At 36.6% G+C, this 23341-nt stretch overlaps 3 protein-coding genes across 4 annotated transcripts; 2 read left to right on the forward strand and 1 right to left on the reverse strand.

Annotated features, from left to right (window-relative positions):
* The first annotated feature begins 47 nt into the window (after positions 1–47).
* On the forward strand, positions 48–9868 carry LOC113042881 (THO complex subunit 5 homolog). Of its 2 annotated transcripts, XM_026201879.1 has the most exons (21): positions 48–188; positions 1034–1131; positions 1433–1495; positions 2388–2531; positions 2615–2728; positions 3219–3316; positions 3603–3749; positions 3829–3943; positions 4117–4249; positions 4333–4410; positions 4489–4532; positions 4617–4716; positions 5211–5319; positions 5413–5514; positions 5987–6083; positions 6714–6825; positions 7692–7795; positions 7936–8023; positions 8637–8752; positions 8844–9037; positions 9638–9868. In XM_026201879.1, the coding sequence occupies exons 2-21, from the start codon at positions 1036–1038 to the stop codon at positions 9699–9701; spliced, it is 2118 nt and encodes a 705-aa protein (XP_026057664.1). In that variant the 5' UTR covers positions 48–188; positions 1034–1035; the 3' UTR covers positions 9702–9868. The 2 variants fall into 2 exon arrangements, with proteins under 2 accessions (XP_026057664.1, XP_026057665.1); XM_026201880.1 differs by lacking the exon at positions 1433–1495.
* A 293-nt stretch (positions 9869–10161) lies between these two features.
* On the forward strand, positions 10162–16076 carry LOC113042882 (chitinase domain-containing protein 1). Its single transcript, XM_026201881.1, has 13 exons — positions 10162–10303; positions 10510–10618; positions 10700–10849; positions 12026–12158; positions 12257–12301; positions 12387–12493; positions 12742–12803; positions 13226–13318; positions 13411–13512; positions 14437–14589; positions 15542–15622; positions 15735–15777; positions 15860–16076. Exons 2-13 carry the CDS (start codon positions 10511–10513, stop codon positions 15956–15958), a joined length of 1176 nt encoding a protein of 391 aa, XP_026057666.1. The 5' UTR covers positions 10162–10303; position 10510; the 3' UTR covers positions 15959–16076.
* A 38-nt stretch (positions 16077–16114) lies between these two features.
* LOC113042886 (glutamine amidotransferase-like class 1 domain-containing protein 1) lies at positions 16115–23338 on the reverse strand. The gene is made up of 7 exons (XM_026201885.1): positions 23055–23338; positions 22137–22213; positions 21933–22038; positions 21747–21854; positions 21093–21184; positions 20921–21014; positions 16115–17036 (listed from the first exon to the last, which is right to left on the reverse strand). Exons 1-7 carry the CDS (start codon positions 23101–23103, stop codon positions 16921–16923), a joined length of 642 nt encoding a protein of 213 aa, XP_026057670.1. The 5' UTR covers positions 23104–23338; the 3' UTR covers positions 16115–16920.
* Between the last annotated feature and the right edge of the window lie 3 nt (positions 23339–23341).

A 23341-nucleotide genomic window follows, 5' to 3' on the forward strand; every position in this document is an offset into this window, starting at 1 on the left:
AAGTATTGATATATTCGCTCGAACCTTCATGTCGTCTTGAGAGATATTTTATTGTGTAAAGCGGAAGCGGAAGTGCTGTCTGTTGTTTCTTCCTGCACTCTGCTGTGCTCACGCCTGCTGTTTGAATACGACTTTCTAATGATTAAATTCATATTCATATTCCTAAATTGGATATAAGCTGTTAAAAGGTGAGATTTTATGCTTTCATGTTTATCGGTGCGTCTTATTTAAACCCAGCATGATGCATATCGTGTGTTTAAATCAAGCTCCCGTTACTTTAACGAGAAGCTAACCTGGTAGCACAGTTTAACGTTACCAAACTAATTTTGAATTATGAAACGTACGGTCTATTTGATATTTAAAACACATTGGACTTCTTACTCAAGGAAAATTTGTTATTTTAGCATTATTTATATGTTTGCATGCTATTAATATTTTGAATTACCTTTTAATTTCTATATTTTCATTTTAAAAAAAAGTTTTAGTTTCGACATTTTTGATGTTTTTTTTATATTTAGCTTTAAATTATATTATTTTATTATTATTTAAATATATATTATTTATAGGCAATCTAGTAAGAAAAAGCTAATTTATAAATACATTTATATTACTTAACTGTGTGTTAAGTAATGAGTCAGTTAATTTATGAATGAATTCGTAAATTTCCTTTCTTGTTCACAAAATATCATGATAGTAATCTATGTTTTGACGTTTCTATAATTTTTTTTAAACATTTCTTTTTAGCTTTAAATTATTTATTTAAAAAAACAGTGAACTTGTAAAAAAAAATGTGTGTGTAAATAATTAGTATCTTAGAAATTAACTCTTCATTTTCAATTCTTGTTTATAAAATGTTATGATGTGAGTAATATGTAACAGCTTTTTTTTTTTGTCAGAGGAGAGAAAAGTTGGGGGAGATTAGAGACTGTTAAAAATACAATGAAATAAATCCATATAGACAAAAGTGCAATATAATTTTAAAACAGGTCGTCTGATTTGATTTATGATCATTCTGAGATCTTTGATATTTCAGTCATGTCCTCCGACGCTGTGAAGAAGAGAAAGCCGAAGTTCATCCGAAATGAAGCAGGAACTCCAGAGACCAAGCGAGGTCGAGCGGAAGGAGATCAGGTGAGCAGCTCTGATCCGAAACACACCGAGGAGATAAACCGCTTGTGTGTGATGTGACTGTAACAGACCCGTCCATTAACCCTCAGTCATTCTTCTCTTCTAATAATTGATGTCCGTGTGCAGCTGAGGTCAGTCAGGTCACAGGTCGAGTTCAGGAAGGTCAGGTTGAGGCAGGTGGAGGTACCATCCAGCATCATCCACTCATTCAGGCTTCAGATGTCTGTCTTTCATGAGTTGTGTTCAGATGAGTTTCAGTGAGCAGATATGTGGATGTGAGACTCATGTGGCGTGTGTACTGTAGGTCACGCATCCAGCCGGACCTCGTCTTATTGGACAGAGGAAGCTGATTACAGCAAAGAATCAGGTTCCTGTGAGATCTCTCTCTCTCTCTTTCTCTCTGACAGCTGAAGGGTCAAGAATGAACACTTATCAAGCAAGCAATATGAATAAAAATCACAATATACTTACAAATTGCAAGGCATAGTGTAGAATATAAAAATTATATTCTGCTTGAAACTTAAAAAGGATAATACTCAGAAAAGTATTTCTGGACTCTGTGTGTTAACACAATTTAGCCATCCAGCCACCATATAAATGTAATAAATAATTGTAACTATTGATTTATGTTTTGCATAATTGTCATAATATGTATATAGTTTAGCATCATTACAACAAAAATACTTATCTTAAATATGCAATACTGATTTATGTAACATAAGATATAGTAATTAACAATAATAATATAATTAGTAATAAACAATTTTAGCTTGTAATATTGCTTTGTATCAATAAAATATAAATATAAAATTCAAAATGGTGAAAAGTCAACATAATTATAACAAATAACAATTAATATTATTATTATTAATAACAATGGCAAAAATCATAATTATTTCAAGTGTTTTAAAATATAGAATATTCATTCATTTATATAAAATATACAAATAATAATAATTGTTAAAAAATATTAGCTGTGATTGCCAAATCACAATCAATTATTCCAGTGAGCTGTGTAATTTAACATAAATTAAAAATAATTTTGGATCCCATTAAATCATAAATAAGTACAATTATGGATTTCCTGTTCAGCTGTCCGCACCTTTTCTGTTGCACTTTTGGGTGAGGAGGGTCACATCTCACGGTTTTGTAATCTCATTCCGTTAGAAAGTATTGTTCTTGGGTTGCTAGCTCACAGCTGTTAGGCAGGGTTGTGTGTGTGTGTGTTTGGTCACTCATCGTGTGTGTGTGTTCCTCAGGATGTCCGTGTGTATAATGAGGAGGTGGAGCTGGAGGACAGGGACCCGCAGCAGGACTACATGCTGTATAAAGACACGTGTGCCGATCTGGCCAAACTGATGGCAGAAATACAGGAGCTGAAATCCGGTGGCGCCAAAGTCGGAGTGAGTTTCACTTTTACCATGTGTCAAAAACCGGAAGTGAATGACTGAATGAATGAAGCTGACGTTTGCGTTATACATCCTAGAGTGTAGAGATCGAGGAGAGACACCGACAGTGCAGCATTCATTTCATCACTCTGAAGAAACTCAACCGCCTGGCGCACATGCGGCTGAAGAAGGGCAGAGATCAGACACATGAGGTAAACACACACGTCTGAATGGAACACTAGTGTACTTCACACTCAAGTATGCACACTTGTTAAAATACTACATAAAGCAATAGTATGCTACAATCTTTCTTGCTTTTTTTTTTGTCATGCTTGGCTTTAAAAATATTTAATCTTCTAGAATTTTAGAAATTCTAGTTATTTTAGTTTATTAGGAAATCATGTTATAATGCATATTTAGTTTTTGTCATTTGACACTTGTAATTTTTATTCGTTTTTTTAATGTAATTTAAAAAAAATGTTTTTTAGTATAACAATTAGATTTTTATTTCAGTTAACAATTAAATTAAAACAACTAGAAAAATTTTAGTCTTCCTAGTTAACAATAACAACACTTGACAATTCTGCATATGCAAATTTGTATTTCGTGCCTTGGATACATGCAATGCCTAGTGCTTTATTTGAATTTGTGTCCAGATTTCTTTTTAACATACAAATAATAATAATAATCCTCTGTCCGCAGGCGAAGCAGCGAGTGGATGTTCTTCATTTGCAGCTGCAGAATCTGTTGTATGAGGTCATGCACCTGCAGAAAGAGATCAGCAAATGTCTCGAGTTCAAGTGAGTTTTACAGTGCATTTCCAAGCCTTGCAATGTCCTGAAAATAAACATTTCTAGTGTATAAATCTTTTTCTAATCATGCTCAGCACTAAAAATATTTAATATTTGGGCAGTATGCAATTATTTATTAACTAATGCATTTAATCATTTATTGAAAAAAAAATAAACACAATAAAAATTTATTAATCCACCCGTTAATTAATTAATTGATTAATAAAAAAACAACTAACTTTGAGATATTTAATCTGCTAGAATACCATTGCATTATTCTTGATCTTTGTTTCAGGTCTCAGCATGAGGAGATCGAGTTGGTCAGTGAAGAGGAGTTTTTTCAGGAGGCTCCGGCTGAGATTTCACGACCTCATGTCACTCGTGATGACCAGCACCAGCTCACGCTCGCCCGCCTGGACTGGGAACTGGAGCAGAGGAAGAGGTAACACCCCACCCTCCATAAAGCTCTAAAACCTCTAACTCCTGACCAGTTGATAAGATGATGTTGTCCCATGATGCAGGCTGGCGGAGCAGTACAAGATGTCTCTGGCTAGAAAGGAGAAGATCCAGAAAGCCATTGAGCAGAAGAGAGAATATCTCAGCAGCCTTCAACCTGGACTGCATAACATCATGCAGGTGAAACCCTAGTTTGGTGTATATACAATACCAGTAAAAAGTTTGGAATGTTTAGGATTTTTAAATGTTTTTGAAAGTTCCAATTCTCACCAGGGCTGCGTTCATTTGAATAAAAAACATTGAAATATTATTGCTGTTGAAAATACCTGGATTTTTCCCTCTCTTTCTCCTAGGCGTCTATCCCAGTGCAGGAGTATCTGTCGATGCCGTTCGAGCAAATGCAGAAGCAGGCAGAGGTCGCCCGTCACCTGCCACCCGCTCTGTACGTGCTGATGGTCCAGGCAGCTGCGTACGGACAGGCTTGTGGTAAGACTTTCAGCTGCGCCCCTATAAGACCTCGCGTTTCTGATGAATCCTGGTTTATGAGATCATGCAATTATGCGTTTCAGACAAAACCCTGTCTGTGAACATCACCGGAGATGTGGATGAGGCCAAAGCTCTCTCCAGACGACCGGAGGACTCGCAAGGTACCTCTGTTTTCTGCTTTAAGAGATAAAGGTGTGTGTGTGATCAATGGGGTCTTATACTTCGTGTTTTTGTCTCAGATGATGAAAGTGATTCAGACGCTGAAGAAGAGCAACAGAACACGGTCTGATTCTTGTATCTTCTCCTCCAGTTCATTATCTTGTAGTCTGTGTGCTGATACACTCATTTTTGATCTCTTTCTGTGCAGAAGCGCCGGCGAGCCACTGTCGGCATTCAGTTGGAGGACAAGCGTAAAGAGATGCTGAGACGCCACCCTCTCTCGCTCTGCGTGGACCTTAAGTGTAAAGGTGTGTGGAATTTATTTTATTTTTTTAGTTAACGTCAAACGATTAATCGCATCCAAAATAAAGGTTTTTGTTTGCATAAATGTGTACAATGTATAAATACACTCACATACAGTATATATTTTTGACAATATTTACGTTTACATTTTTTTATGAATATCATTTATACTATAAATATATTTAAGATACAAACATAACATATTTCTTAAATATATACATGCATGTTTGTGTATTTATATATACATAATAATTACACACAGTACACACACACGTTTTGTAAACAAAAACTTTTATTTTGGATGCGATTAATCGTGGTTGAGCACTAATTTGAATATATTTTAAAACGTAATTTATTCCTGTGATGCGCAGCTGAATTTTCAGCATCATTCCATGATCTTCAGAAATCAGTCTAATATGCTGGTTTGCTGCTTTAATTAGCTTAAGTTTTACTGTAGTTATTAATTTTTAACCACACTAATTGTACGATCTCTCTCCAGACGGCAGCATCCTGCATCTGTTTTTCTGTTATCTCATGAATCTCAACATTCTGACTGTGAAGACCAAAGTTTCCACCGCTGTGGATCTGTCTGGAGCAGTCAGTGCTGGGTCAGTACAGCAGCCCCAAAATCAAACCTACTTCGACTTACACAGTGATCCCGCGCGGTTTGTTGTCTAACACCATTTACATGTCTGACACAGAGAGCTGCTGAACTCGGAGAGTCTGCTGAACTGTCTCTATGCATCTGATCACGGAAAAGAGACACCCAACCCTGTCAACCGCTACCAGTTTGATAAAGTCGGGTAAGGCTAACGTCTCTAATTTATTAGTATTAATATCACTAGAGATTGAGTAATACGGACATAAAAGAAGAAACTTACTAAATGATATTAGGCGACCAATTTAGTGCTTATATAATTTTAATAATTTGCATTATATATAATGTATATACTAGGGCTGTCAAAAAAAATGTGAATTTTAAATATTGGTCGAATTTAGAATAAAAAAAAAATCCATATTCGAAATCCAAAAAGTTGCATTGGAATTTTAGGGGTGCGTTAAGGAGGCTGCCTTATAAGTGGCGTACCAGATGCAATGATTATGTAAAATTTTAAATAATTGTAAATAATAACTATTAAACTATTTAAAAAAAAAAAATGTTTTTCTTTAAAAATGTGTTGGTATTGTGATTGTTTTAAATTATACTACTATGAATGTGTGAAGAAAAAAAGTATTTTAAAATAAATCTAAAATAAAATGTACATTTCTGTGCAGAATCACTACATTTGCAGATTATGTGTCAGATCTCGGACATCCGTATGTTTGGGTGCAGAAGCTGGGTGGCCTGCAGTTCTCATCTGATGGTGCACAGGTGTGTGTTGCTTTAGATATTATATTTAGCTTAAAAAGATCTTCGATTGAAGCAGAACATCTTAATTCAAGTTGTGGCATTAAATGTTGTATGCACTGCAAAAATCATATAACTTCCTCAATTTTGTTTTCTATTACAAGTATTTAAGCATCCTTAAATCGAGATGCAGAGTAACTTGCAAAATAAAGATATGAAATCTTGTTTTATGTTTAAAGCAAGAACAAATACCTGTCTGTGGGGTATGAAAGCTTGGTTGGCTTTAAATGAAGTTCATTTGCAGATATTTTTTATTTGAATCATAAGTGTAATTTTGATCAAATTCTTCAACAGAATGTCATTTTGATTCATAACACATCTTGATTTAAGAGTCTTTGGACATTTACACTGGAAATCAAGACAAAAATACTGAGAAAGGACGTCACTTTCTTTCAGTGTGATCAGGCGTCAAACTTATTTCTAGCTAAGCTTAATGAATCAGAAAGTAACGGAGATCTGTTGAAAGATGAATAGTGTTACTCCTTGTATAGATCCCTAGATATTTAAATATAGAAGTCGTCTGAAATGAGCTTTATTATTGACATCAGAGGAAAGCGGGCAGTATTGTAGCATCATGAGATGTGTTTGTTTCAGTCGGAGCTGAGCGGCAGCGCTCTGAGCGCCAGTCACATGGAGAGGACCATGAAGCTGCTGCGAGGAAGACTGCAGGCCCGACTGGCCCTACACAAACAGTTCAGCTCGCTGGGTATGAGACAGTCAGATGTTCACCGTGTGCAGTTACTGAGGTTTCTGTGTATTTGTTTGTCACGCGGGTCTAGAGGAATTCTGGGAGTTTGCCTGGTGGTTGTTTACTGGCCGATGTCAACAAATTCAACAATCCATATTTAAAGCAAAATATCCTAAGGATAAATTCAGAAGATGTGTATTTCGTCAATAAATGTGCATTATTATATATGTACACTACCGTATTTTTCAGACTATAAGTCGCACCTGAGTATAAGTCGCACCAGTCCCAGAATAAGTCATGACGAGGAAAAAAACATATAAGTTGTACTGGAGAATAAGTCCCATTTATTTAGAACCAAGACCCAAGAGAAAACATTACCGTCTCCAGCCACCAGAGGGCGCTCTATGTCTTCAGTGTGGACTACAGGAGCACTGAGCAGCATAGAGCGCCCTCTCGTGGCTGTAGACAGTAATGTTTTCTGTTGGTTCATTTCTCTTGGTTCATGTCAAATTAATTTTGATAAATAAGTCACACCTGACTTTAAGTCGCAGGACCAGCCAAACTATGGAAAAATGTGTGACTTATAGTCCAGAAAATACGGTACATAAAAATATATAATAATAATGCGAAAGTTTCTAGAGCAGCAAATTTCTGAAGGATCCTGTGACGCTGAAGACTGGAGGAAAATACAGCTTTGATCACAGAAATAAATTACATTTTAAAATATATTAAAATAGAAAGAGGTTCTATAATGTCACATTATTACAGTTTTTATCTTCTGTCAAATAAATGCAGCGTTAATAAATATAATAATTGAACCATGATGCTGTTGAATGCTGCTGTCTTTTTTTTGTTAACGATGCAGTGGGTTTGTTCTGTTCCAGAGCACAGCATCATTCCCGTCTCCAGCGAGTGCCAGCATCTGTTTCCTGCTAAAGTGGTTTCCGGTCTCACGCGCTGGACCATGATGAGCTACCAGGAATTCACCGTACGTTTCTTCCAGTCTGGAAATAATCTTTCAAATCAGGGGATGTTTAGCATCTCACATTGACATCGTGGGCAAGCCGAGTGCAAATTTGGTTTCTTGAGTGAAAATCAGTGGCTCAGAGTCTGGTTCTTGTTGAACAGGAGCTGGGCTTCGTGCAGCATGTGTTGAAGGCCGGTCTGGTGTGTGAGACGGATCTGTTCTTCATGGCGGTTGTGGAGAGAGGAACAGGTGGGAATTGTGCTCTTGTGTCAGACTCTTCACTGTCCACATCTTCACTTTGAATTTTTAGCTTATTGTGGCCTAAAATCACGCACTTCGAGAGGAAGAGACTATCCGACCGAAATGTAAAGTGGCCATCCACAGTGTTTGTGATGTTTAGGGTGGCGAGTGAATCTGAAATCCATATCTCATTTACTCGAAGTCTTGAACATATTTCAGAGCAATGTTTTTATTGTTAACAAACTTTTCTAAAACTACAACTAAATCTGTTAAAACTAGGGATGTAATGATTCACTCAACTCACGAATAGATGCATGATTTTGATTTCACGATTCGATTTTCTCATGATTTTGAGATTTAATATATTTATTGTATTAAATTAACACCGTTAACTAAATTAAAATAAATGTAAATAAAATATTTCTGAGTTGAAGCACTAGAGCTACAGCTGAAATAAAAATGTAAGATGAATAAAACATTAAAAATAAATAAATAAAAATGACAAAAGCACATCAAATTATTAAAACTTAAAGTAAAACGAAATAATGTTTATTCAGATTAGTGGTGTCAAATGATTAATTGCATCCAAAAGAAGTTTTTGTTTACTGTGGTTCTCTCTCAGCTCGTCTGTCGGCTGCTGTGGTGGTGAACCCACGTTACCCAGAGGTCATGCCCCTCTTCTCTCTCTCTCTGCACTGGAAAGGAGAGCGCAGCGGGCGCACTGAGGATAACCTGCGGGTAAGAGCCTCACCCGCAGCAGCGTGTGCAGAGCTGCTCAGGAATTCAGTGTGAAATCGTTTTCTAAACGATGTGTTTGTTTTGTGATCAGGCGATGGAGAGCGAGGTGAACGTGTTCCGGGCCGAGCTGCAGGGTCCACGTCCGGGTCTCCAGCTCCTGACCAATCAGATCCAGCGCTTGTGCGTGTGTCTGGATGTGTATCTGGAGACGGAGAGTCAAGTGTGTGACGGCTCTGAGGGACCAAAGGAGTTTCCCAGAGAGAAGATGTGCTTGCGTACTGCCAGGTAACACACTAGACCTGCTGCAAATACACAGAGGAACGAGTCAAGATGATTGTTTGCTGGAAGTTAACAATGTATCCCATTTTATTTCTTTAATGTGGTGTATTTTTGAGTGAAACTGAACCGTAAATAACATCTTTATTTAAACAAAATATAGCCATTTTATATGATATGCACTGGTACATTTTGCACATTAAGCAATGCTTGTTTCTAGAAATAAGCTTTACATTTGGATATCATGATAACTTTGAGTTGTATTTAACCAAGATTATTAATATCTTCGAAAAACATCTTCCATCTTTATTTGACTCTCTTTACTCTAGCACTCTTATTCTAATTCTATTTTTATCTGTTGGTTGACTTGACCCTCCAATACTTACAATCTGTATTAATTTTATATAATCTCAGTTAGCCTAACTCAAAAACTTGCATATTATTGCTATTTCTGTTGATTTTGATTGCTTCCAATGTCCTCTAAGTCACTTTGGATAAAAGCATCTGCTTTTAATGACTAAATGTAAATTAATATTATAAATAATTTCCTTGTTTTCTGGTGGATACAAACATACGGTGTTCAGGTGAAATCTCTATTCTTTCTCTTAGGGGTCCCAGTCGTCTGAAGCCCTTCAAGTACAATCATCCTCAGGGCTTCTTCAGTCACCGCTGAATCTGGATCGCAGGACAAGCGAGGCTGTTTTAGTGTTATTAGCAGGGACTGAAAGCCCTCTCATTCTCTTTCATCTGACTTTTATCTCTTTTTTTTCTCCTATGTTTCTCTGTTTGCTCATACATATAATGTGAATTAGAAAATAAACACTGATTTTGATTAGTAAATCTGCCTGTTTTCTTTGCTGTTTGATGATTCCAGTTTTTTGTGGTATTACCTGTATTATTTTATAGATTTGTTTAGTGTTTTACAATTTTTAATTTATTAATATTTTCGATTATTTTATTATATAATTATAAAAAAATTAATCTGCATATAAACATACTTTATTCATATACAATTTATTATATAACATTTTTAATATGTTTGCATTTATATATTTTATACATGCATTAGTACTTTTCTTAGAAACGATACGAAATAATTTTTTCAGCTTTATCGGAAAGAATTAGTTAGAGACTCTTATTTTGAAAACGGCAGCAGTTCTGGGTCACGTGACAGTAAATGCACACAACAGTCTGTCGAACCTGAGTGTCCACATCATCTCTGCGGAAGATCATGAACATTTATATCGCGGAGTAAGCACATTAGACACCTATCGGGTGAGATAAAATCGACACCTTTTAATTTATAAAAACTACAGCTCTCGTGAATTTAATGCTGCATTTGAGACTCGCATTATTAAAGATCCAGACGATTTAGAAAAAACGTAACGTTACCAGTGCTTTCATTGATACTGCGGTAACGCCATAGTGCAGAGTTGATATCAAATGATTTCTGATTGTAATCCGTGTTTGTTGCTCCTCAGAATGAGAGTAGATTTGACCCTTCTGCTCGTCTGTTTGCTGCTGCCTGCAGTCAGAGGCACTTTATCAAAGACCGATGGCAAAAAAGCCAGTAAGATCCAGGAGGCGGAGGTGAGACTGCCCTGATCCGTGTGAGTGGTGTCTGTTGGACATGCTGACACTGAGTGTGTGTGTGTGTGTGTGTTTGTGTAGACGACAGCGGCGGATCGTCCGGTGCAGGAGCGCGGTCTGGCGGTGACGGAGCTTCAGTGGCGGGATATAGTGCGAGAAGAGAAGAGGTTCTGTCCCCAGTGTGTGTCCACACGACACTTTCGAGGAGCTGTGCTCGGATACATCACACCTGTGAGCCACACAGCATCTGTCTGTCTATCTATCCATCCGTCCGTCTGTCAAACTATCTATCGTTCTATCTGTCTGTTGTTCTATGATTCTATTTATCTATCGTTCGATCTGTCTGCAGTTCTATCTGTCTGTTGTTCTATTGGTCTGTTGTTTTATCGTTATATCTGTCTGTTTTTCTATTGTTCTCTGTTGTTCTATCTATCTATCTATCTATCTATCTATCTATCGGTCTGTTGTTCTATCGTTCTCTGTTGTTCTGTCTGTCGTTCTATCATTCTATCTGTTGTTCTATTGCTCTATTTGTCTGTCGTTCTGTCTGTCTGTTGATCTATTGTTCTGTCTGTCTGACGTTCTATCGGTCTGTCTGACGTTCTATCGTTCGGTCTGTCTGTCTGTCTTACGTTCTATCGGTCTGACGTTCTATCGGTCGGTCTGTCTGTCTGTCTGACGTTCTATCGGTCTGTCTGACGTTCTATCGGTCGTTCTGTCTGTCTGTCTGACGTTCTATCGGTCTGTCTGTCGTTCTGTCTGTCTGTCTGACGTTCTATCGGTCTGTCTGTCGTTCTGTCTGTCTGTCTGACGTTCTATCGGTCTGTCTGACGTTCTATCGGTCGGTCTGTCTGTCTGTCTGACGTTCTATCGGTCTGTCTGTCGTTCTGTCTGTCTGTCTGACGTTCTATCGGTCTGTCTGACTGTCGTTCTTTCGGTCTGTTGTTCTATCTGTCTGTCTGACGTTCTATCGGTCTGTCTGACATTCTATCGTTTGGTCTGTCTGTCGTTCCATCTGTCTGTCGTTCTATCATTCTATCTGTTGTTCTATTGCTCTATTTGTCTGTCGTTCTGTCTGTGTGTTGATCTATTGTTCTATCTGTCTGACGTTCTATCGTTTGGTCTGTCCGTCTGTCTGACGTTCTATCGGTCTGTCTGACATTCTATCGTTCGGTCTGACGTTCTATCGGTCGGTCTGTCTGTCGTTCTGTCTGACGTTCTATCGGTCTGTCTGACTGTCGCTCTTTCTGTCTGTTGTTCTATCTGTCTGTCTGACGTTCTATCGGTTGATCTATTGTTCTATCTGTCTGTCATTCTATCGGTCTGTCATTCTATCATTCTGTCTGTTGTTCTATCATATCTATTAAATGTATCTCTTCATCTTCATCTTTGTGTCTGATCTCTCAGTGGAACGCTCATGGATATGACATGGCTAAGGTGTTTGGTCCGAAGCTGACGTCGGTGTCTCCGGTGTGGCTTCAGCTCAGACGCAGGGGACCAGAGAGCTTCCACATCACCGGTCTTCATGACCATGACCCAGGTCTGATCACTTCCCTTCCTTCGTAAGACAGTGATGCTTTATGAAGAAAAAAGGCTAATGACTTTCTTTAAGCACTAACGATGCTCGTCTTTTCACAGGTTGGGTCAAAGCCGTGAGGAAGGCCAATAAAAAAAACAAAATACGTGAGTATGGATTTCATGTGATTGTGGAAGACATGAAGTTAATCTGGCTGAAAGCTTCAGGTTCTCAATGTGGTTTCTCTCTCAGTTCCTCGGCTGTTGTTTGACGGATGGTCCTATCAGGACTACATGAGCGTTCTGGACAGTGAGGATGAGATAGAGGAGCTGGGTCGAGAGGTGCTGGAAGTGGGAAAGGTGCTTTACTTACATGCTGTGTTCACGTCATGTTGAGATAATCATTTTTACAGTCTGTTTCCTGACTATGATCCATATTCTACTTCTTGGGACTTCAGTCAAAAGCCTGACTATAGGCCATGTACTGTATTCAATCAGTGTGATTTCACTTCTGTGAAACCAGAATATACATGTATGCTGGCTAATCTGATCTGATTAACTTTTCCTCATGGCGAGAATCCTTGACTGACTGTGATTTTTCTCGTTAGGCTGAAGGGTTTGATGGTTACACACTGGAGTTATGGAGTCAGCTTGGAGGAAATAAGAGAAAGTGAGTAAGAATGTGTGTGTTGGTATTGTTTACTAGTCTAGAACTTTAATAAAAAATATTTTAATAATTGAAATAAAGAAAAAAGAAAATATGAATACAAAACCTACAAATATTGGTTGGAAATTAGAATTGTTGTCCCGTCAACTATTAAACTGAGTAAAACTGAAATAAAAATAAAGTTGAATTAATGCAAATAATGAAATAAAGATATAGTGAAATGAATTGTGTAGGTGTGTATGTACGTTTGTGTTTGTTTTTTATTTAAGAATGTATTTGTTTATGAAAACCTTGACATTTTCTAAAACAGATCAAACCTAATTTTTATGGCATCTTCATTGATTCTAAAATAGATTATATTCTGATGATGAATATGATAAATATTCTGATATGGGTCCTGTGTTGTGTGTGTGTGTGTGTTACAGAGAGCTGGTGCACCTGGTCACACACCTGTGTGAGACTCTGAAGGCTGGGAAGTTAACCTGTGTGCTGGTCATCCCTCCTCCAGTAGCTCCGGGGTAAATTACTATATTTCTTTTTTTTTTTCCATCTCAGTATTTCTGATGCACTGATTTAGTTAACATGAGCATAATTGCTGTGTCGTGTTCAGCTCTGGTCAGCCTGGCATGTTTGGACGGGAGGATTTTGAGAAACTGGCTCCAGTGGTGGATGCGTTCAGTCTGATGACGTATGATTACTCTGGACCGGGCAGGTCAGACAAACACACACACACACACACACACAATGATTCCAGTAGAGATGTTTTGCTTTTCATTGATTTCTGTTTCAAAATCGTGCAGAAACATTTTATCATGTTAAGCTTAAAATGATAAGAAAATCTAAAATTTGACCTACATGTAATTTAATGACTGATATTACGTAACTATACAGCTACTGTTATAGTTTTTGAACTATTATTTGCCCTTTTTTTTTTTTTACAGTTTTTAAAAGTTTTAGTTTAAATCATTTTAAATGTGTGTATATATAGTTTTTATTAACTTTTCAGTTTTAGTTATTTTAGTACAAGTTAAAATAAGAAATGTTGCCTTGGCATCTACATTAAACATTTTATTTATTTATTTTAATCCAGTTAACCCCACCACCAAGTAATTTTGTATATTTAATTAACTATAATATCTCTGACTTGTACGGAAACTTTAACACATGACAAAAAGTAAAAAAAAAAAAATAGTAAAAATGCTACCTGAAATCAGCTTGTAATAAAATAAAATAAAAAATGTAGTTGCAGCTTTTCAATCACACAATTCTGATTTTTTTCCCCCCTCAGAACTGAAATTTTATATCAAACTTTAAAAAAAAACTGAGCTACAAAACAAAATTGCAATTATGTTTTTATTTTTTATCCCATGGTGGAAATAAACTTCCATAATTTCCAATATAAGACAATTAGAAAAAGAAAAAAAAACTGATCAAATTGGCTAATATTGATACGATGCGTCCTATTTAAAGTGTCCTTTGACAGATGTTTATTGATCTTTAATTATACGTAACTGGTGATGCATTTTTGCATGTTTAACTCGCCATCGCCACTCAGAATTCAACATTGGCTAATGGAAAACCCCCCTCAGTTTTTTTCCTGAAGTAGTCTTCTGGCTGTGATGCTGTTGTGTTTCAGGCCGGGTCCGAGCGCTCCTCTGCCCTGGGTCAGAGAGTGTGTGCTGCAGCTCGCGCCTCACAACCAGTGGAGACACAAGATCCTGCTGGGAATCAACCTGTACGGACTGGACTTCAGCAGCCACGGCGGAGCAGAGCCGCTTCTGGGCGGCAGGTACACACCTCATTCAATACAACACTCACTTAGAAAAATTATTACTCTCAGATGAAATTAATTCTGCTAATTATTTTTTTATGTTTATTATTTATTTTAAAGTATAAAAAAATATATTTGATGTTTTTAAATCAAATCTAAAATATTTTGTAATATAACAATATTTATATAAAAATATTTTATTAAATACACAATTTTAAAAAGTGGTTACCATGCCAACTTAAGTCAAATTTAAAATCTTATTAATATCACTGAATTCAGTGATAAACTGCAAATTTAAACTGAAAAATGAGTGTTTACTATTGTCATTTTGCATTATTGGCACACTAGTTTTCCTAATAATTTCCGCACACATAGTCTGTATTGTTAAAAACACTATATACATGAAGGTGACTTGACATGATTAAACTTCTATATTTAATAACAGTTCAACTAAATCTGATAAATCTAAATTGCTTATATATTATTTTTATATTTCAATAAAATGTACTTACATAGTATATAGATAATAATAATAATAATATAGTAGGATTATAGTCTTATTTTGTGAAGATGTTTACTACATTATATCCTGCATACTCATATTCTGACCAGAAAAAAAAAAGAGAATTTAACATCCATAATATAGTTTTGAATGTAACTATCAAATTATCTCAAAAGATATTGCTCTTGGAAAATCCATTTTAGCTGTTTTTAAATGTAACTATGAATTGCCTTAGTTTTCCTTAAGATTTATATATATATATATATATATATATATATATATATATATATATATATATATATATATATATATATATAATATTTTTAGTTTTATTAGTTTTTTTTTTCACATTTTCGGTTTTATATAAAATTTAATTTAATTGTTAAATATGTACGTCTGAAGTTGACCATGAGGGTGTTGAAGTGTCATTGACTTCCAGAAGCACATTTAATCTTTGTTTTCATTCAGATATGTTGAACTGCTGAAGGAAGTGAAACCCAAACTGCAGTGGGACGAAAATACTGGAGAACATTTCTTCAATTATAAAAGGTTAAACACACACAGACCATCTTACTGTACACAAAGTTTGTAATGTTATGAACAAAATTAGCTTGCATTAAAAAACTTTGGTGTTTCAGTAATAGTATGTCTGGTGTTTCAGGAGTAATGGAGTGAAGCATGTGGTTTACTTCCCCACTTTAAAGGTAACATTCTGATGGTCAATATAAAATATTACAGGGGCTTCTGGGTATTATCCAGTTATGGGACTTGATCTTTCTCCTCTAGTTTCTCCAGCTTCGCATCGCCTTGGCAGATGAACTGGGAACAGGAATTTCCATGTGGGAATTGGGACAAGGACTGGACTATTTCTACGATCTTTTGTGAACCGACCTCCGTCTGTCTGATTTGCTTCCAAATAATAAAGTGCAATTTAATAAAGCACTTCAGATATTTATGACAATACTGTCGTCGTCGAGCATGCCAATAAATTTATTTTTAATTATGTGTGTTATCATGCGCATTCTTGGCAGTGAATCAGCATTTTACTGTCATTTATTTTATTCAGGAATACAATTTAAGGTACATATTTGGTTTTTCATACTATATTACGTTCATAATACTGCACATTACAGATTTAGTTTCTTTTGCATTGCAAATCACAACCTTGATAATACATCACAGAATTTTTTTTGACATTAGATAATGAAGCAAAACAAAACATCTCAGAACAGGGCTTCGTAAGCTTAAGTTGATCGTAGCTCCATTGGTTTCAACAGGTCTACGATGTGGTTAAGCTTACGATGCTTTTAGGAAACACAGCCCAGATCAGTTCCTCTTATCATGATCTTCATATTCACAGGATATATAAAAAAAAAAAGAAAGAAAAAAAAATAGTTCCTGTTAAAGTGCCCAATCTTCTACTTTACAGGAGCTTTGAACTCGGTGACACTCTTAATTACCAAAGATAATCATAATCATGTCTGCACTAACAAATGGAAGTCTGATGAATTTTAAAAGCTGAAATGTGGTCTTTTTTAGTTATTTTAGTGGATTTAATATTCTAGGGGGAATTCTGGTGTTATAGTTAAAAATGAAGCATTTTATTGGAGTGCATAACTTTGAAATTAATTTAGTTAATATATATATATGCATGTGCTCCTTTCTAGGCATTCAAAATAAAATTGAGTGATAAGTGAAACTAAAATCTAGCGCAAACATTGGGAGTGTCATCTTGGCATGATTTTCATACTTGTGAATGTGCTTTAAACAGCCATTTCTAAAACACTTCCGGTTCACATTTCATTGGTGTGGTCCTTTGTTCTTTCCCTTCTGAACAGGCGAAGCGTTTATCTGATGTTGCACAGCAGAATCAGGTTATTGACGGCCGCTGACGTGGACTGAACGTTTTGGCCCGTTACAAGATGGCGGTCCAGAACCACGTGAACGGCGTCCTCAATGCTCGCTGTGAGGAATTAAATTTATTTAGTTAAAAACTATGCTTCAAATTAATACAATTAGCATGTGGTAAAGGGAAAGGGATGGAGGTCACCTAAAAATAAACTGATGTGTTACTTATGAGATTTAAATATTATGCCAATTTAACAAAGGAATATCGTTTGACGTGTTTTAGAGTGGCGTGAGAGATGAGATCACCGTTGCCGCCTCAAAGCACAAGTAGTAAACCGATCATCTCTTCTGCTTTACAACTTTATAGCACGAAATGTATGGAATGATATTCCGGACATTATTCAAAAGGAATTGCAAATTGTATTTGCAATTTGTGAACGCATAAAATGTGACAATCCAAACGCAAATGCAAATGGCGCATTACCGTTTGCATTTTCGTTTTTGCGAACGCACAGTGAGTGCCAAATTTCAAATTGAAAAGCGAAGTCCATTTGCAAATGCAATTCTCATGTTTTACGAGCTATGAGCCTGTCATATTTAAAAAGCAATATTAACTACCACATTTGCTTTTTTACTCTCTCTGCACAGCGCATGTAAACTGCCAAAACTCAAATGGAATCGCAATTCCTCTTGCATTTGAATTTCCAGACATCGACAGGGCTGGGGCCATTTTATTGGGTGTGTTTCCATTGGGATGTGACGTCACTCACAGTCGACCGTAATAAACAATTATTAATAGACATTTTTTTGTCCTACATTGTCCTTTGAATGTTTTGAAAAATGGAAGTAATCGGTGAAATTGTGGAGGACATTTGACACTTGATAACAGTTCATATGGTACAGATTTCCTTTTACTCAGAAGCCATTTGGTTTTGGACTGGTTAAATGAGTTTGTGGCCTTGACGAACAGCATCATCAGTAATGATGTCTTCGCCAGTCTAAGTGAAGTGGCCTTTTTCGTTTTATTGTACATGTACAGTGAGGAAAATTGCATTCGCCAATGCGAGCTGACTGATGTTATCAAGTACGCTCCTGTTTCACGAGTTCACCCTTACATCTAATCTGAAGGCAAATTTTGGCGCGCTGTCCTGGGGGAGGGGTCCGGGCCCGGAGCATAGCCCGAACCCAATTAACTCCCCCATCCCTAATTTGGGATAAATAGATTAGAAGTGAGGAGTTGGGGTGGAGGAGGGATGGCGAAAAACTGTCGTGGGACAGGAGGTAGGAAGACTGGCTATATATACGCTTATGTGCTAGTTAAGATAGATTTAAGATTAGCTAAATGAGATGCACCTGTGCCAAATTGGATGATTATCTGATCGTGCTTCTCCCGAACTTTGTTAATAAAACCACATTTGCAGAATTACCGGATTTGCGTCGTCACGGACATCACACTCCCAAGTCGAATGCACAAAGTCTGAACTACCGTGGATGCAAGTCCAAAATCAGAGTTCTTTGAATTGAGAAACGCGCGCAGACCTACATCACCAGACTATTTGCCTAATCTTCCCGGTACTTTAGACTGCGATGGAAACACAGAAATCAACAAGTCTGGGGGGAAAAAATTTGGTAGAAACTAGGGGTGTAACGGTACGCAAAAACCACGGTTCGGTAAGTACCTCGGTTTTAAAGTCACAGTTCGGTAAATTTTCGGTACAGTAAGGGAAATAAATGCAAACATTAAACTGCAGGTTGTTTATTACTAAACACTTAAAAAATAATTTTTAATAAAATATAAAATAAAAAAAAGAATAAAAAAATAAAATACTGCTGCAAAGATCACCTCTAAATAAAGTACTCTCAGCCTCAAACCAATATCATAATATCATTAAAAATATAATTAAATAACTATGATTACAGTGCAGCATTGCCAATCCCAGCTTGTAGGCCTGCTTCACCAGAACCGTGCCTGACGCGCTGCTGCTGCTGTAGGTGACACAGAGGGAGACCTCCGACAGATCAGGCTCTTGTCTTCACGACAACAATATCTATACTTAATGTTGAGCATAAATATAAAGCCTACTGATAAAGGACACAATCAACAGTATTGACGGCAATATAGATGTTTGACAGGTGCAATATTTGAAAATCGATAATTATTAATTTGTTTTTTAAATTACATTTATATCTGAATTTGTCAACCTATAGACTTTCAAACATCAAAGTGTCATGATTTAATGTATTTGTGTACAAAATGACATCTAAACTTTTTCCTATTCTATTTCGCCTGTAAACGCTTCCAACACGCTTGCATGTCGCATGAAAAATAGGCGTCGGTTCTATTTCTAGCATGCACGCGTTTTCTGCGCTGCTCGAGCCGCGCGTCTCACGCAGGCAGTCTGCAAGCTCTAACCTGTTAACATGGGAGCCGAATTAAAAACGGACACCCCACGCAGCTGAGACGCTTGCACCATGCATCCAGTGTGTCGCTGGCCTGATAATCACCTGCAGGGCTGGATTTGCGCTAAACGCGGAGACTTCCGCCACTTTTTATATTTACTTATATTCCGCGCACAAAATATTGCATTCCGTCATTCGGTACACACATGCACCATACCGAAAGCCCTGTACCGAAACGGTCCAGTACGAATACACGTACCATTACACCCCTAGTGGAAACGCGGCATTAGATCAGCAAAGACATCATTACTGATGATGCTGTTAGTCAAGGCCACAAACTCATTTAACCTGTCCAAACCAAATGGCTCCTGAGTAAAAGGAAATCTGTACCGTATAAACTGTCATCTAGTGTCAAATGTCCTCCACAATTTAACAGATTACTTCCATTTTTTCAAAACATTCTGCAAAATCGTGTATTAATAATTGTTTATTACGGTCGACTGTGACTGATGTCACATCCCAATGGAAACACACCCAATAAAATGGCCCCGCCCCGTCTCTTGATTGACAGGTTTCCGTGTAGACGTCGGAAATTCAAATGCAAAAGGAATTGCGATTCCATTTGAGTTTTGGCAGTTTACATGCGCTGTGCAGAGAGAGTGAAAAGGCAAATGTGGTAATTAATATTACTTTTTAAATATGACAGGCTCATAGCTCCTAAGACATGAGAATTGCATTTGCAAATGGACTTCGCTTTTCAATTTGAAATTTGGCACTCACTGTGCGTTCGTGAAAGCAAAAATGCAAACAGTAATGCGCAATTTGCATTTGGATTATGTCACATTTATGCGTCCACAAATTGAAAACGCCATTGCAAATACAATTTGCAATTCCTTTTGAATAATGTCCGGAATATCATTCCATAGAAATACACGTAAATGAACAACAGAAGGTATGTTTAAAAATTTAATTCAACTTACTGAATGTGTCATATCTCTTGTAATCGCCCAATCAGTATTTCAATCAAGGAGAGATTGATAAATATATTGTAAGCAATGTCAGGTACTATAACCTTACCTCAGAAAAGCCGTTAAATGTCAACAGCTCGATAGTTAGCTTGACTAATTAAGCTCTAGAGAGGGAAAAAAAGTCCTAAATATATGCACTATATTATATATTCATTATATTTAAACTTTTCCGTAAATATTTGTATGTTTGAATAAATCTCCTGCTTTGTTTTAACATATATATTTAAACAAATTAAAGAATTAGAGTATATGTATAATACATAATTAAAAAGGTATAAATTGTTAAACTGCCTTATGCAAATGCTTGTACACAAATCACTTGTTAATTTTAACCTTTAATATTACAGTAATGAGTATAACTGACAGCACATGCTAAAGTAAACATTCATGCAAGCTTGTGTATTGAAATTAAATTATGAGAGATATGACAATACCCAGCCCTAATTACAACCAAAATGTGAGCTGTTCCTCAAACAAAGCTGTCAGAAGACTTCAAATATAGAAATATATATTGGATGACTTATGATGAAAGTAAGTCAAACAATTTGGGAATGGCTTTAATAAACCTCACCTGTATAAGATCCACCATTGTCTTTGATGAAATCCTCCACAATCAGAGGCAGGTTGGCAAATTCAGGAGAACGTACCAGCTCAAACACAGAGGGCTGTCAAAAACATCACTTTAGAATAGCGTTTTCATCATAAATCCATGGTTTGTTGATTCATATTACATTATCACTCACCCCAGTCATGCTGTAGCCACTAAATATCCATTTCTGTTCCTCTGTAGCGCAGCAGAGAGCAGCTACTCCCTGTCCCACAGCACACACAGGCTCTACAATCACACAGACCCGAATCAATCAAACCCATCTCAGTTTACAGAGACAGAGCGACACGCTTCTTAATCTGAAAACCAAGCAATCCAAATGCTCTCCATTGATTTTATGTTGCAGAAAGCTGCCTCCTTATCATTTGACTTGTAACAAAAAACAGAACAAAGCCTAAAAGTTGCTGTGTGACAAGGTGTACAACAAACAAGCTACCAAAAACCAAAAAAATGAGTGTTTAAAGGGTTAGTTCAGCCAAAAATTTAAAAGCAGGCGTATCTTTCAGTGTAATGAGACAGTGCTCTACTTTTGTGTCCTTATTGATTATTTTTTGGGTTGGCAGCTTATAAAAATGCAGTTCTGGGTTTTTTAGCATGTTTGCTGTACACCTCATCACTCAAGCAACTTTCAGGCATGGTTCTTAATTTTGTTTTAAGTCCGAAACAACAAGAAGGCAGCTTCCCACAATACAAAGCCAATGGAGAGGGTTGGATTATTTTCCTCTGGGTGGGTGAGGCCTAAATGCGGTCTGGTTAAACCCTGAGGTTTCTAAGAAGCAGAGACCCTCACTTTGATGAGACATGAAGTGGGACAGGATTCGTGCGAGGGATCCGCTGTGAGCGAGATCATTCAGGGCTCCCGGACAGTCAGGGATCAGTAGCGCCTGATAGCGGGCACCTGAAACATCACACATGTGCTTATGTTAACAATGGCACTTAATGCACACAGACTCAAGAAAGCAGAGAGATGTCAGACCATCGATAGACTCCAGCTTGGCCGGGTTTGCATAGGGTTTGACGCTGAACTCTTGCACCCATCGGGCTGTGCAGTCATCCACACCGGTAAAGTCGATCGACTTCCCCTGTGAGACAAAAAAAAAGGGGAGACATCCAGCACATTGCGTTTCATATATGGATGAATAAACACTGATTGTAGATGCTGCAGTGTGTGTTTCCTCACGCCAGGTGTCGCTGTCTGCAGGTTAAACACTGAACTGCACAAATTAAAACACTGATGGAACGACCTCGCTGAAACTCCTGCAGGAAAACACAACACACTTTAATGAGTTACATTCACAGTAAACAGAAAACACTAACACTGTTCAAAGAGGAATTTAAAAACAGATCAAAGTGCACTGTTATTACCATCTGATCATCCATTTGGATCCTTGAACTTTTTTTTTTATCATTATATAAAAGCACTTTGAAAAAATACAATCCAAAAAAGTAATAATGAGATCTTTCACGAGAAAAACAAAACAAATACAAAACCTGCATTGAAAATTTATTAACACTAAATTAATTTCAATATATTATAAACATTGAACTTAATTTATATAAAATGGATACATAGCCTATATTTAAATTTTTATAAAAATAATGTTACATAATTAGCTTAATTAGGCACAGTAGATATCCATTTTCAAGACCACAAATATTACATTAAATATAATTTCAAAATTTATAGAGTTCTTATTTTATACAATATATTTTCGAAAAAAATAAATATACAATTAGAAAATGTTAGTATTATATCCATATGTGTGTGTGTGTATGTGTAATATATAGCAATGTTGTTTTGTAAAATCTTAAGTGCGATTTTTGGTGAATTATATTAAATAAAACATTATAATTATTAACAAATAGGTAGAGTCACAAATATCATCATAACTATTTATTACACTCATAATATATGTAACCTATACAACAATTTAAAATCTGAAACATACAAACATGTATTGTACCGATTCACTGGTAATAAAATTTGGCCGTTAATTATATTTTGACCATTAACTCAAATAGAAACGGTCCATTTCAGAAATCCATTACCCTTCCCGTAAATAATAATGTTCATTTGACGCGATGTTGTGAGTCTTACCTGCAGATGCAGCACTGGCCACAATCAGACATGTAGGTTTAGATGTCATTTTAGATGCTTTAGATCGACAAATTTACTAAGTTTCGATGCTTATAGAGACTGAGCATCAACAAACGATAATGGCAATACTAACGTCAACAATAATCCACTAAATACACGAACTGAAAGCCAGTCTGAAACAGAACAGAGAGCATTTGATCAGCTGCTTGTTTTCATGGTCCGTCGGTTAAAAGGTTCCGGGTAAAACAGTCGCTGTTTAAGTAGTTCCTATATGCATATGGAGACGT

This window comes from Carassius auratus, chromosome 25, assembly GCF_003368295.1.
Source record: "Carassius auratus strain Wakin chromosome 25, ASM336829v1, whole genome shotgun sequence".
NCBI lineage: Eukaryota > Metazoa > Chordata > Actinopteri > Cypriniformes > Cyprinidae > Carassius > Carassius auratus.